Source organism: Nerophis ophidion, linkage group LG18 (genome assembly GCF_033978795.1).
Source record: "Nerophis ophidion isolate RoL-2023_Sa linkage group LG18, RoL_Noph_v1.0, whole genome shotgun sequence".
NCBI lineage: Eukaryota > Metazoa > Chordata > Actinopteri > Syngnathiformes > Syngnathidae > Nerophis > Nerophis ophidion.
The window spans coordinates 2746741-2763010 of record NC_084628.1 but is presented as its reverse complement, the minus strand read 5'-3'; the positions used below and the strand labels follow the sequence as shown (position 1 = coordinate 2763010).

Sequence of the window (16270 nt, the reverse complement as noted above, 5' to 3'; positions counted from 1 at the left end):
AAATCACCAAAATGCTGCTCACTGCTCCCCTCACCCCCCAGGGGGTGGAACAAGGGTGATGGGTCAAATGCAGAGGACAAACTTCACCACACCGAGTGTGTGTGTGACAATCATTGGTACTTTAACTTGTGGATTCTTCCATCTGACTTGCTTGCAAGAGTTTACATTTGTTTCCTTCCTTTCCTTGCTGGTGTGTTTGGGACTCACATTGACTTAGCAAAACGGACGTTCGTACACAGCGACCTGGTTCACACACGGAGGCCTATTAGCTCGATCTAATGGTTTGTAAATCGAAAAGTTAAAATATAACAGGGGTTTTGTAAATGGAGGAAGTCCAATGTGTGTGTTTGTGGCTGATAAGACCCAGCCAGTAGCACCTGACTCACTGTGGAGGTGGTGGGAGTTATTTCTAACCCAAGTCAGCAGTCTGACGCTAAATAACCTGCCGCATCTACTCTCTCTCTCTCTCTCTCTCTCTCGCCCCCTCCCCAAAGAGGATTAAAATGAACGTAATAAATAAAATATATGCAAACACTAGCTGGAGTGCACAGTGAAGGCTGTCGGTGAGGAGACCGAGGAAACTAAGTGCTTTCAAGATGTAATTAAACATTCTACTTCGGATTAATGCCAGTGATTTACAATCAGTGGGTGAAGCAGCATATGGATTATTATTATTGGTGGGGGTTGTTTAACGTTGCCTTTGTCAAGCTTTAGAAGGCCGTGTCTCTCGCGGTGCAGTTTGGTGCTGATTCAAACAAAGCTTGTGGATCTACGTTTGCTCAAGTATCGTTTATCCATCCGCGTACGTGCACGCATGTGTCGTTAGTCTGTGGTGCAGGGAGACAAACACATGTGTCCTTAGTCTGTGGTGCAGGGAGACAAACACATGTGTCGTTAGTCTGTGGTGCAGGGAGACAAACACATGTGTCGTTAGTCTGTGGTGCAGGGAGACAAACACATGTGTCGTTAGTCTGTGGTGCAGGGAGACCAACACATGTGTCGTTAGTCTGTGGTGCAGGGAGACAAACACATGTGTTGTTAGTCTGTGGTGCAGGGAGACAAACACATGTGTCGTTAGTCTGTGGTGCAGGGAGACAAACACATGTGTCGTTAGTCTGTGGTGCGGGGAGACAAACACATGTGTCGTTAGTCTGTGGTGCAGGGAGACAAACACATGTGTCGTTAGTCTGTGGTGCAGGGAGACAAACACATGTGTCGTTAGTCTGTGGTGCAGGGAGACAAACACATGTGTCGTTAGTCTGTGGTGCAGGGAGACAAACACATGTGTCGTTAGTCTGTGGTGGAGGGAGACAAACACATGTGTCTCACAATACTCACAATATTATGTTGGATCCACTATGGACTGGACTCTCACTATTATGTTAGATCCACTATGGACTGGACTCTCACTATTATGTTAGATCCACTATGGACTGGACTCTCACAATATTATGTTAGATCCACTATGGACTGGACTCTCACTATTATGTTGGATCCACTATGGACTGGACTCTCACTATTATGTTAGATCCACTATGGACTGGACTCTCACTATTATGTTAGATCCACTATGGACTGGACTCTCACTATTATGTTAGATCCACTATGGACTGGACTCTCACAAGATTATGTTAGATCCACTATGGACTAGACTTTCACTATTATGTTAGATCCACTATGGACTGGACTCTCACTATTATGTTAGATCCACTATGGACTGGACTCTCACTATTATGTTAGATCCACTATGGACTGGACTCTCACTATTATGTTAGATCCACTATGGACTGGACTCTCACTATTATGTTAGATCCACTATGGACTGGACTCTCACTATTATGTTAGATCCACTATGGACTGGACTCTCACTATTACGTTAGATCCACTATGGACTGGACTCTCACTATTATGTTAGATCCACTATGGACTGGACTCTCACTATTATGTTAGATCCACTATGGACTGGACTCTCACAATTATGTTAGATCCACTATGGACTGGACTCTCACTATTATGTTAGATCCACTATGGACTGGACTCTCACTATTATGTTAGATCCACTATGGACTGGACTCTCACTATTATGTTAGATCCACTATGGACTGGACTCTCACTATTATGTTAGATCCACTATGGACTAGACTCTCACTATTATGTTAGATCCACTATGGACTGGACTCTCACAATATTATGTTAGATCCAGTATGGACTGGACTCTCACTATTATGTTAGATCCACTATGGACTGGACTCTCACTATTATGTTAGATCCACTATGGACTGGACTCTCACTATTATGTTAGATCCACTATGGACTGGACTCTCACACTATTATGTTAGATCCACTATGGACTGGACTCTCACTATTATGTTAGATCCACTATGGACTGGACTCTCACTATTATGTTAGATCCACTATGGACTGGACTCTCACTATTATGTTAGATCCACTATGGACTGGACTCCCTCACTATTATGTTAGATCCACTATGGACTGGACTCTCACTATTATGTTAGATCCACTATGGACTGGACTCTCACTATTATGTTAGATCCACTATGGACTGGACTCTCACTATTATGTTAGATCCACTATGGACTGGACTCTCACTATTATGTTAGATCCACTATGGACTGGACTCTCACTATTATGTTAGATCCACTATGGACTGGACTCTCACTATTATGTTAGATCCACTATGGACTGGACTCTCACTATTATGTTAGATCCACTATGGACTGGACTCTCACTATTATGTTAGATCCACTATGGACTGGACTCTCACTATTATGTTAGATCCACTATGGACTGGACTCTCACTATTATGTTAGATCCACTATGGACTGGACTCTCACTATTATGTTAGATCCACTATGGACTGGACTCTCACTATTATGTTAGATCCACTATGGACTGGACTCACACTATTATGTTAGATCCACTATGGACTGGACTCTCACAATATTATGTTATATTATTGCCCTGATGTGAGATCTGAACTGGGGATGTCGTCGTGACTTGTGCAGCCCTTTGAGACACTCGTTATTGAGGGCTATGTAAACATCGATTGATTGATGAGGAGGAGCGTGTGCAAAGGGACGCTTTTTTTCTTTTGTGGTGTGAAAAAGAATGTGTCTCGCAACAAATAAAGAATTGAACCATTCATACACCGTATCCAATCTTACTGTATCGTTTATGCACTAAATCCAATCGTTCACATTGAATCGCATCAAATCGTTGTGTTTTCTAAGTACATTTCTTAATTGCTTTGTAACCCACGTATCGCGATGCAACTCTTCCATCACAAAGAGATCAACATAGCTGGAATGTACGATATGTGCAGGTGTGGAGGAGCAGATGTCACAGGGATGTTGCGACTGAGTTCCTCCCAGCTATGTGCGTGCGAGCACTCATGGTCACATCCAAACCCCGTCAGCGCCAAGTGACCGCATTCAAGGAGACAGAACTCTGCAGTTTGCTGACACTTATTTATTCTAACCGTCAAGCTCGTCTTCTTCCGCGCCGGCGACTTTCAGTGTCACACGGTGTCTGTAGTGTGCGGTGTGTGTGTGTGTGTGTGTGTGTGTGTGCAATAGGGTTGTCCCGATCCGATATTTGGATCGGATCGGCCGCCGATATTTGCAAAAAAGCGCGTATCGGCAAGGCATGGGAAAATGCCGATCCAGATCCAATTTTTTTTTTTCAAATCCGGTCCGTGTTTTCTAACGCACCTATTTAAATAATACATTCCACTCTGCTGCTCCCTACGCTCCGTTCCGCATTTTCCAGCTCACCTTCAACACATCCACAGGTCTGTGTTTTAACCGTTAAGACGGCTGTGTGAATTAAAAGTTACGGTAAAAATGTCAGCTCTGTGGGATTATTTTACCCTACAAAACGAAAAAGATGAAGAGGTGGAGTGCAAAACATGCCACGATAAAGTCAAGCGTGGTGGTAAACTTGTAAGGCCATTTAATGACTCTCGAGAGTGAGAGGCTTTTTAGCACTCATCATTGATGAACACAGGAGCAGGCTGACACATGAGCATCTTGAAGTGCTCGTCTTTCTTAGAAAGAATCTCCCCATTACGCTTGGACTTCAATTGTTTGCCCCCTCCTGACTGGGGCAAACAATTGAAAGGAGTGTGTAGATCAGGGGTCGGGAACCTTTTTGGCTGAGAGAGCCATGAAGCCAAATATTTTAAAATGTATTTCCGTAAGAGCCGTAAAATATATTTTTAACCCTGAACACAACTAAACGCGTGCATTTTTAAGTAAGACTAACATTTTTAGAGTATAAAAGGTCTCTTATTCTTTATAATAACATTGTTATTCTGAAGCTAACTGTGGAGGGGGCGTGGCCTGCGGGACTGCAGCGAAGCGGGGTGTTGCCAGGACTGGCCTCGAAATCAGCGACAGGTGCGTAGAGGGCCCACCTGGGCTTTGTTACCTAATCACCTGTCGCTATGTTATAAGCAACAGCCAGGAGGAGAAATGGGGTTGGTGCTGGAGCCAGAGTGCGAGCCAGAACGAAAGAGAAAAAGACAATTGCTGGAAAGCAACTGAGAGACTTATTGAAAAATGAAACAATAGTGTAACCCTGAAACAGGCTCTCATGTCGGTTCTTGGTGGTCTGAAGAACCCCCAGGAGGACAAGCCCCACACTAACCAATAATAAATAAATAACTTCTTACCATTAACGCAACTTCTTGAACAGGTGCGGTTGAAAACGGATGGATGGATTAAAAATGCACGATGATGTTTTATATTTTGAACATCATTTTTAACACTGATTACATGTGGAATTATTCATTATTTATTGTGTTAAGCAGAGTCAGCTAAGATGTACCTGAGAGCCAGATGCAGTCATCAAAAGAGCCACATCTGGCTCTAGAGCCATAGGTTCCCTACCCCTGGTGTAGATAATTTTTTTTTGTTTTTTAAGTTAACACTTGTTCAAGAATATTGATGCTGAGTTAGACATTTTATCCCACTCAGGTAGTTTGTCTGTTTTGCTTTTTTTAATAATGTTTACAGCATTATTTGCACTTTATACTGTTCACTTTTTTACTGTTTAATGAAGCCCTTTCTGTTTGTCATGTATAATTTTTCCTATTTTGTGTTTATCCTTGAACACCAACCATTGTGTATTATTCAAACTCACCTAATTCAGCTAGCTAGTTCTTATCTAGAGCACTAAAACCCTTTTCAACATGAATCTGACAACTAAATAACTTTAAACTTTAATACATGCTCGGAAAGGCCAGTATCGGTATGGGATCAGAAGTGCAAAAACCTGGATCGCGACATCCCTTAGTGTGCAAGTGCAAGAAGTGGGGAAAAGGAGACTTCCTGACCTTGTGTGAGAGAGGTGTCGGAGGCTCGGCGTCCTTCCCGGAAGCTGATGGGCGAGCGGTTGTGCGTCTCCCTGTGCTGCGAGGTGAGAGCGGCCATCGCCGGGTTGGCAGGCCGAGCCCTCAGGAAGGAGGACGTGGGGACACCGGGGGCCGTGCTGCTGGCCAGGACCACCTCACTGAGTGACGGCGGGTCCTCCAGTAGGCTGAGGTTGCTGTGCATGGAGCCCATGTCATAGCCCATGTCAGAGTCTACGCTACCCATGGAGGGTCTGTGACCCAGGGCCAAAAATTTACCTGGAAAGGACATTAAAGAGTTTTTGTTTTAATATATACTAGGAAGGGGTGTGTTGGATCAGCTGCCGTCCTACCCTGGCTGGAGGTCCCCGGTTGGTTGGTGACCTCAGAGAGGGTGTGTCGCCTTTGGCCGAAGCGAGCCGTCTGATAGGCCAGGAGCATGTGGGACGGATCCTCGTCCGTGTCCGGCTCCTCGGTCTCGATGCCCTCATCAATCGACGTCTCCATCATGTTGCTAGGCGATGAGGTGGAGGACTTGCGGAGCACTGTGGGGGGAGGCAGGGGGTCGAGTAGGCAGCCGTTCACCTGAAAAGGGGGCAGAATATTTTCGTTAATAAATGCAGATATTGATTGGGTCGATCTTGAAAAAAGGCACTCGAGAATAAAAGTTATTTGTTGCCTCAGTGGGAGTGTTGAGGTGGGGGGGGGGGCGCAGATAAGACATTTTGATTGACACACACCTTGAAAATTATGCACACGTGATAATATCGGTCTGCTGATAAATGCTTTAAAAATGTAATATTGGAAATTATCGGTATCGGTTTCACAAAGTAAACTTTATGACTTTTTAAAACGCCGCTGAATGGAATAGTACACGGACGTAGGGAAGTGCAGAGATTCTATAAACCTTAAAAGTCTCACCTTAAAACTCATCTGTATACTCTAGCCTTTAAATAGACCTCCTTTTTAGACCAGTTGATCTGCCGCTTCTTTTCTTTCTCCTATGTCCCCCCCTCCCTTGTGGAGGGGGTCCGGTCCGATGACCATGGATGAAGTACTGGCTGTCCAGAGTCGAGACCCAGGATGGACCGCTCGTCGGGACCCAGGATGGACCGCTCGCCTATGTATCGGTTGGGGACATCTCTACGCTGCTGATCCGCCTCCGCTTGAGATGGTTTCCTGTGGACGGGACTCTCGCTGCTGTCTTGGATCCACTTTGAACTGAACTCTCGCGGCTGTGTTGGAGCCACTATGGATTGAACTTTCACAGTATCATGTTAGACCCGCTCCACATCCATTGCTTTCGGTCCCCTAGAGGGGGGGGGGGTTGCCCACATCTGAGGTCCTCTCCAAGGTTTCTCATAGTCACCATTGTCACTGGCGTCCCACTGGATGTGAATTCTCCCTGCCCACTGGGTGTGAGTTTTCCTTGCCCTTTTGTGGGTTCTTCCGAGGATGTTGTAGTCGTAATGATTTGTGCAGTCCTTTGAGACATTTGTGATTTGGGGCTATATAAATAAACATTGATTGATTGATTGAAACCTTAAAGGCACTGCCTTTGCGTGCCGGCCCAGTCACATAATATCTATGGCTTTTCACACACACAAGTGAATGCTATGCATACTTGGTCAACAGCCATACAGGTCACACTGAGGGTGGCCGTATAAACAACTTTAACACTGTTACAAATATGTGCCACACTGTGAACCCACACCAAAAAAGAATGACAAACATATTTCGGGAGAACATCCGCACCGTAACACAACAGAACAAATACCTAGAAACCCTTGCAGCACTAACTCTTCCGGGACGCTACAATATACACCCGCCCACCTCAACCTCCTCATGCTCTCTCAGAGAGAGCATGTCCCAAATTCCAAGGTGTTGTTTTGAGGCGTGTTAAAAAAAATGATGCACTTTGTGACTCCAATAATAAATATGTCAGTGCCATGTTGGCATTTTTTTCCATAACTTGAGTTGATTTATTTTGGAAAACCTTGTTACATTGTTTCATGCATCCAGTGGGGCATCACAACAAAATGAGGCAGAATAATGTGTTCATTCCACGACTGTATATATCGGTATCGGTAATTAAGAGTTGGACGATATTGGAATATCGGCAAAAAAGCCATTATAGGACATCTCTACACGTAATAAGTGCCTGGTGTCGGTCTGGGGAGAAAGCAAATTTGTCCAATTCCTCCATCTGCTTTCACTAGTGAGTTGGGATCGGAATGCCGTTACACAACAGCGTTACACTTACGCACACACACAAACATGTTCACAGAGGACAGATCATCGAGAGACAGATTATATAAAGAAGTGATGGTAATAGTTAAATACAAACATGGGAGGGAATACAAGCCACCATCAAACTTAAATCGAGCTAATAAGTAATGACAGAGGTGGGTAGTAACGCGCTACATTTACTACGTTACATCTACTTGAGTAACTTTTGGGATAAATTGTACTTCCAAAAGTAGTTTTCAGCAACATACTTTTACTTATACTTGAGTATATTTATAGAGAAGAAAGGCTACTTTTACTCCGCTCCATTTATCTACATTCAGCTCGCTACTCGCTACTGATTTTTATCGATCTATTAATACACGCTTTATTTTTTTGGTTTGTCTGGCAGACCTTCAAAGTAGGATCTATCACATGTCTGCGTTTCACCAATCAAATGCAGTTACTGGTGACGTTTGACTCCGTTTCACCAATCAAATGCAGTCACTGGTGACGTTTGACTCCGTTTCACCAATCAAATGCAGTCACTGGTGACGTTTGACTCCGTTTCACCAATCAATCAGAGCCAGGCGGTCACATGATTAACTGCACATTTTTATTTTAAATTTTTTTTTTTATAAAACTTTGTTTATACATTTCAACATTTACAAACAGTTGAAAATAATAAAAGTAAGTACAAAAACAGTACAAAACAGTATAAAAATCGTACAAAACAGCACCAGGGGGTTGTTAATTCAAAGTAACTACAATAGCATGCAAATATATATATATATATGTATATATATATAAAATAAAGTGCAAAGCCATAGTCTCACTCAACCTCAGTAAATAACTTACATTTGGAACCCAGCATCATGGTTTTTACAGCTTTTCGGTTGTTAGAAGTAGAATGTTTTAATGTAGAGTTCTAAGTCTTTTTTAAAAGGAACAAAAAACAGGTTGGGTATTGAAAAAACTTACATTTATGAACATAAAACTTCGCCAATAGTATAATGAGGTTGCAAAGGTAAAATTCATTTAATGTTTTTTTCAATACAGTGTAAAACCAAATATATAGTTTTTAATATACATTTTTGTTTTAGTTGCTTAAGAGATATTCCTGGCTCTGAATTTGTTCATTGCTATTTTTATGTTTTTGTGCATTACTTGTTGCCGTCATCATTAAAGGAACAGGTTACTCATCAGTTACTCAGTACTTGAGTAGTTTTTTCACAACATACTTTTTACTTTTACTCAAGTAAATATTTGGGTGACTACTCCTTACTTTTACTTGAGTAATAAATCTCTTAAGCAGGGGTCACCAACACAGTGCCCGCGGGCACCAGGTCGCCCGTAAGGACCAGATGAGTCGCCCGCTGGCCTGTTCTAAAAATAGCTCAAATAGCAGCACTTACCAGTGAGCTGCCTCTATTTTTTAAATTGTATTTATTTACTAGCAAGCTGGTCTCGCTTTGCTTGACATTTTTAATTCTAAGAGAGACAAAACTCAAATAGAATTTGAAAATCCAAGAAAATATTTTAAAGACTTGGTCTTCACTTGTTTAAATCAATTCATTATTTTTTTTTACTTTGCTTTTTATAACTTTCAGAAAGACAATTTTAGAGAAAAAATACAACTTTAAAAATTATTTTAAGATATCTAAACACATATACCTTTTTACCTTTTAAATTCCTTCCTCTTCTTTCCTGACAATTTAAATCAATGTCCAAGTAAATATTTTTTTATTATTGTAAAGAATAATAAATACATTTTAATTTAGTTTTTCATTTTAGCTTCTATTTTTTCCACGAAGAGTATTTCTGAAATATTTCTTATGATAAAAATTCAAAAAAAAAATTCTGGCAAATCCAGAAAATCTTTAGAATCAAATTTAAATCTTATTTCAAAGTCTTTTGAATTTCTTTTAAAATTGTTGTTCTGGAAAATCTAGAAGAAATAATGATTTGTCTTTGTTAGAAATATAGCTTGGTCCAATTTGTTATATATTCTAACAAAATGCAGATTGGATTTTAACCTATTTAAAACAGGTCATCAAAATTCTAAAATTAATCTTAATCAGGATAATTTACTAATGATGTTCTATAAATTCTTTTTTAAATTTTTTCAAAAAGATTTGAATTAGGTAGTTTTTCTCTTCTTTTTTTCAGTTGAATTTTAAAGAGTCGAAATTGAAGATAAACTATGTTTCAAAATTTAATTTTCATTTTTTCCCTGTTTTCTCCTCTTTTAAACGGTTCAATTAAGTGTTTTTTTCATCATTTATTCTCAACAAAAAACCTTCCGTAAAAGGTAAAAAAAAAATGTACGACGGAATGACAGACAGAAATACCCATTTTTTTTATATATATATATTTATTTATTAAAAGGTAAATTGAGCAAATTGGCTATTTCTGGCAATTTATTTAAGTGTGTATCAAACTGGTAGCCCTTCGCATTAATCAGTACCCAAGAAGTAGCTCTTGGTTTCAAAAAGGTTGCTGACCCCTGCTCTCAAATTCAACACTTTACTAATACCCTCCTCCATTCACATCCCATCTCCCTGGATTACAAACAACCTAATGTAAATAATCAAATGTACTTCCAATGTATATACTGTACTTGTTCTTATGCTATGTGAACTCACTATGTTCTCTGCTGGCTGTACATATCCTACTAAATAAGACCTACACTGTTTCAATGTCCATTTCTCTGTTGATGACTGAAGTACTGATATCAACCAAAGCTCCTCATCCCACCCCCCGGATTGTAAATAATTCAATGTATATACTATGATGATTAACCTGTGTTAATCATCATAGTATATAACCTGTTCCTTTAATGATGACGGCACCCGGAAAAGGGTGGAGTGCCATCTCCGGGTTGGGGAGGAGACCCTGCCCCAAGTGGAGGAGTTCAAGTACCTAGGAGTCTTGTTCACGAGTGAGGGAAGAGTGGATGGTGAGATCGACAGGCGGATCGGTGCGGCGTCTTCAGTAATGCGGACGCTGTATCGATCCGTTGTGGTGAAGAAGGAGCTGAGCCGGAAGGCAAAGCTCTCAATTTACCGGTCGATCTACGTTCCCATCCTCACCTATGGTCATGAGCTTTGGGTCATGACCGAAAGGATAAGATCACGGGTACAATCAATCAATCAATCAATGTTTACTTATATAGCCCTAAATCACTAGTGTCTCAAAGGGCTGCACAAACCACTACGACATCCTCGGTAGGCCCACATAAGGGCAAGGAAAACTCACACCCAGTGGGACGTCGGTGACAATGATGACTATGAGAACCTTGGAGAGGAGGAAAGCAATGGATGTCGAGCGGGTCTAACATGATACTGTGAAAGTTCGATCCATAATGGATCCAACACAGTCGCGAGAGTCCAGTCCAAAGCAGATCCAACACAGCAGCGAGAGTCCCGTTCACAGCGGAGCCAGCAGGAAACCATCCCAAGCAGAGGCGGATCAGCCTCCGCTTGGGATGGTTTTGGGATGGGATAGTACAAGCGGCCGAAATGAGTTTCCTCCTCTGTCATCCGGGAGGAACTCAAAGTAAAGCCGCTGCTCCTTCACATCGAGAGGAGCCAGATGAGGTGATTCGGGCATCTGGTCAGGATGCCACCCGAACGCCTCCCTAGGGAGGTGTTTAGGGCACGTCCAACCGGTAGGAGGCCACGGGGAAGACCCAGGACACGTTGGGAAGACTATGTCTCCCGGCTGGCCTGGGAACGCCTCGGGATCCCCCGGGAAGAGCTAGACGAAGTGGCTGGGGAGAGGGAAGTCTGGGTTTCCCTGCTTAGGCTGTTGCCCCCGCGACCCGACCTCGGATAAGCGGAAGATGATGGATGGATTAACCTGTGTGATGACTGTATTATGCTGACAGTATATATTTGTACCATGAATTGATGAAGGTGGACCCCGACTTAAACAAGTTGAAAAACTAATTGGGGTGTTACCATTTAGTGGTCAATTGTACAGAATATGTACTGTACTGTGCAATCTACTAATAAAAGTATCAATCAAAAAAAAAAGAAAATCTAAAGTAACAGTACTTTTACTTGATTACAATTTCTGGCTACTCTACCCACCTCTGGTGGGAGATCACAAGTGTTCACTTTGCACATTAGGTCACATTATCTTTACAGGAGCGCTTACATAACCAAACTCCATTCACACACACATATTTTGTTGGGGGCCAGGAGTGGAGAAAACCCACTTTGGGGTGTTATAACTGAGAATGCGTGTGAAGCTCTGGCCATGGGGTTCTAGAACAGCTCACGACAGGGCATCAGGAAAAAGGTTGCCACCAAAGATGAACAGGATGTGTGTGTGTGAGAGACATGCGCGGGACGGGCAGCTGTCCTGTCTGCTGGGAGCTTACATAAGACCAGTCAGCTGAACTCTGGCAGGGTGACGAAGCAAACCAAGGCTGGAGCCCTCAAAGGAGCATGATGAACGCACGCACGCACACACCTCTGACTCACAGCGGATGAGCTTATCAAAGCCAATCACTGTCAGAGCACATCAGGATAATGTTTCTGGACATTCTTTGGCAGGACGATAATGACTATAATAACCGCATTTTCCATAACTAAAGCCGGATGCGAGAGCGGGCCGTCATACGAGGTTAGAGGATGAGCACGCGACAAAGAACATGCCACCTTAGCCTGATATACCGCTGCTATGTCCATGTGTCTTTGGACCGCTCCATGCATCTTTGGACCTACTTTAGGAGTGCCGACGTCCTCAACCATGAAATTCCGCTCCAGGGCACACGCTGGCTGTGCAAAGGTGAACGCATCAGAGGCGGCTTGAGGCAGCGCGGGGGAGCGGAGCAGACGGACCCCCTGCGGGAGCAGACCCACCTGGGGCAAACCGCTGGTCGACTGCGGAGAGAGCGGGAGGAGAAGGTTGTTACTGTGAGTTCTTTAAATCATACTTGTCAGCAGGATGATGCAACCAATGGAGCTGCTGGGATTTTACAAGACGCTTGAATGAGAGGCCAACTGCAAGCAGCGTTGGTCGGGTCCGCCTTTGGCCGCTGCCAAGCCCTGGTGGAAGTCAGACCTACTTAGAGGTCTTTGTTTCATGTCTCTACGACATTCCTAGCAGAAGTTACAAGCAGTTTTGTCTGGGTTTTTTCCTAGGGGGCGCTGGAGCGCAATTTTGACTTTTGGGGTTTGGTTTTTTATTAGATGGCAATTTTTGCCAGTCTTGATGTGTGTGTAAAATTTTGTGAGTTTTGAAGCATGTTAAGGGGGTCAAATTACAGATCAGCGTTTCTGGATGTTGTTGATAAATGGCTTTCGCTTGGCATAGTAGAGCTTTAACATGCACTTTGAAGCATTTTAAGGGGGTCAAATTACAGTTTAAAGAGGCAAAAATGACATTTTTTTTAGGAAACTTTGCGTAGGGGTTCTTTGAAGGCGCGTAAAATCCAAACCGGAGCAGTAATCAAAACTTTGTTGGACAGTTATAATCAAAAGGGTTCAATCCCTCTCCTGTGCGAGTTTGAAGCCGAAACGACAAACGCACTGGGAGGAGTTTCGATTTGAAAAAGGTGACGGGTTTTTACAAAACTTTTATTTTGAAGGGGTAATTTTTAACTTCCTGTTGATTTTGGCCGAAGGATGTCAATTATCTAAATGTAGATCTAAGTGAGACCTACATAGAAGTTTTTGTTTCATGTCTTCCCGACATTCCTACTGGAAGTTACAAGCAGTTTTGTCTGTTTTCTCTTCCTAGGAGCAGTTTTTTCTTTGTTTTATTCAAAAATTGCGCTAGAGCGCATTTTTTAATTTTCGGGTTTGGTTTTTTCATTATATCGCAATTTTCGCCAGTTCAGATGTGTGTGCCAAGTTTGGTGAGTTTTGAAGCATTTTAAGGGGGTCAAATTACAGCTCAAAGAGGCAAAAATAGCATTTTTTGCGAAAATTTTGCTTTGAATGAGTTTTTGCAAAATTTCTGTTGATTTTAGGTATAGACGTTTCTAATGGGGAATCTAGGTCTAAGTCAGACCTACATAGAAAAAAAAAATTTGGAAAGAAAATAATGGAAAACCAAGTGGTAAAGATCAAAAAGAGCAGGTGGGGGGTGGGGGGGGAGACAGCTCACTGCTGCAGGATGCAGGTGTGAATAAGAGCACTTTGATCATGGATGGACGCATTATTCACAAGCATTTTGGCTACCTTGACGACGGTCTGCTCGGCGATTGTGCTGGGTCGTCGTTGACGTGCGTCCATCCTCTGATCTACCGGGAAGCTGCAGCGATGGGCCTTGAGACGCTCCACCAGCAGGTAGTAGATGGCGGCAAAGTGGTTGTAGCTTTTGTTCTGCAGGGACTGAAGGACAAACAAAATCAGGTAACATGACGACGACGAGGATATCTTTAAATCAGGACTATCAAATGTATTGCATTGACTCATGTGGTTAATCGCAAAAAACATTGCGATTAATCATGCGGATTGTTAGAATAATTGTATTTATGTTATCACATAACTTTGTGTTGCCATGAGTTCCCGGCGAGAAGACAAAAGCTGTCTTTGATCCTACCAGGAAGAAGGCTTGTAAAACTCCACCGTGTAGGATGGGAAGCAACATGAAGGTGTTCTGTTGCTTTGATGTATTGTAATCCACAGAAAGATTTCATCTTGGCCCGAGAACTACAAAGCGGAGAGGAAGCAGGACCAGACTCAGTCCAGACGACCTTTTCTTTGAACTGTTTTAATCGAAAGCGATGGCTGTTTAGAAACAGCTGTTTCCATGTAATCAGGGAAAGTCCAAATAAAAGAGGAGGCTTACAATCTTCCATCGGAGCGTGTTGGGAGACTTTTGAGAGTACAGCCCAGACGTTTCTACTCAATTGAGCCAAATTTAATTCCGTCTGTTTAATTCCTTGCTTCTTGTCTTGTTTAATAAATGTCATCAGTGTTTGAACCTGACACAGATTAATCACACAATTTATTTTGAGCGCAGAACCTCTTTACCTCAACTGCAGATGGTACCTGACAGAGGTGTTATACGGTCAGTGGTCAGGTCAGTGCAAAGATGCGTGAAAAGACTGAGGTGTGTTTGCTGGCAAATAAAATAACACCTCAAAATACACTTTGACAGGACTTAAAATAAAAATTGTTACCAGATTTTGAGTAGAAGCATTTAAGTCTCACCTTAAAACTCATTTGTATACTCTAGCCTTTAAATAGACTCCCTTTTTAGACCAGTTGATCTGCCGTTTCTTTTCTTTTTCTCCTATGTCCCACTCTCCCTTGTGGAGGGGGTCCGGTCCGATCCGGTGGCCATGTACTGCTTGCCTGTGTATCGGCTGGGGGACATCCGCCTCCGCTTGGGATGGTTTCCTGCTGGCTCCGCTGTGAACGGGACTCTCGCTGCTGTGTTGGATCCGCTTTGGACTGGACTCTCGCGACTGTGTTGGATCCATTATGGATTGAACTTTCACAGTATCATGTTAGACCCGCTCGACATCCATTGCTTTCCTCCTCTCCAAGGTTCTCATAGTCATCATTGTCACCGACGTCCCACTGGGTGTGAGTTTTCCTTGCCCTTATGTGGGCCTACCGAGGATGTCGTAGTGGTTTGTGCAGCCCTTTGAGACACTAGTGATTTAGGGCTATAGAAGTAAACATTGATTGATTGATTGATTGAAATAAATGTATGTTCAAGTAAAACATTTAAACAATGTAAAGTAAAACATTTAAACAATGCTTGTAAATGACATAACAAAAAAGTATTTTTCTAGGTTATTTCAATTATCTAAGCAGGTTATTTACTTTGATTAAGCCAAACTCGAAAGTAGGATACATTTGATTAAAAACAATGACAGCAATACTTTATATATGACAGTTTGATACACCGCTGCAACAACTCTTATTTCACCCCACCAAAATCTGTACTCATTGAACATATATATTTGTTGATTTAATATGACTAATGGAGGACTTGACATTGACATTGCCTTAAAAAACAGGATAGGTAGGACACGAGAGTGGAACAGCTGACTTGAAACAGGTTGGTGAATACAAAAAACATGAAATGTCTTAAAACTCAACATGGGAGTGGAGTGTTAATTCTGCATCAGTTGCTCTAGAGCAGGGGCGCTCACACTTTTTCTGCAGGTGAGCTACTTTTCAATTGACCAAGTCGAGGAGATCTACCTCATTCCTATTTATAATTTATATGTATTTATTTATGAAAGAGACATTTTTGTTAACAAGTTAATGGTGTTTAATGATAATACAAGCATGTTTAACACACATAGATTCCTTTCTTTCATGAAGACAAGAATATAAGTTGGTGTATTACCTGATTCTGATGACTTGCATTGATTGGAATTAGACAGTGGTGCTGATAACGTCCGCATTTTCAAATGGAGGAAAAAAAAAAAGTCCTCCTTTCTGTCCAATACCACATGAAAGTGGTTGGATTTGGCATCTCATTTGTCCAACTTGCATACTGGTTTTTAAACACTTTGTTATGAGAGTAGCATATGTGTGTGGCCCTTTAATGTCTGGCAGCAGGTGAGTGTGCGGGTGGGCAAGCAAGTGAGGGCGGGGGAGAAATACATTGGCATCAAACTCCGTAGCTTGCTAGCTTTCTGAGACTCTTATTTTGTTAGCACAGGCAGGATGAAACAGGTCTTTTATGGTGAAG

The 16270-nt window shown here is 42.3% G+C and overlaps 1 protein-coding gene across 4 annotated transcripts in view; it reads right to left on the bottom strand.

Annotated features, from left to right (window-relative positions):
* Window positions 1–16270, bottom strand: part of sik2b (salt-inducible kinase 2b) — a 185277-nt gene that overhangs the window by 16978 nt on the left and 152029 nt on the right. For 3 of the 4 annotated variants that reach the window (XR_009802706.1, XM_061878548.1, XM_061878547.1), the window contains exons 8-11: window positions 13792–13944; window positions 12331–12489; window positions 5725–5956; window positions 5357–5650 (exon numbers count right to left, since the gene is read on the bottom strand). Coding sequence is in view for 3 of the 4 variants with exons in the window: in XM_061878548.1 (XP_061734532.1) it covers window positions 5357–5650; window positions 5725–5956; window positions 12331–12489; window positions 13792–13944 (838 nt within the window). In the remaining variant the exon portion in view is untranslated. The remainder of the gene's footprint in view (window positions 1–5356; window positions 5651–5724; window positions 5957–12330; window positions 12490–13791; window positions 13945–16270) is intronic. The other variant, XM_061878549.1, reaches the window with a different exon arrangement.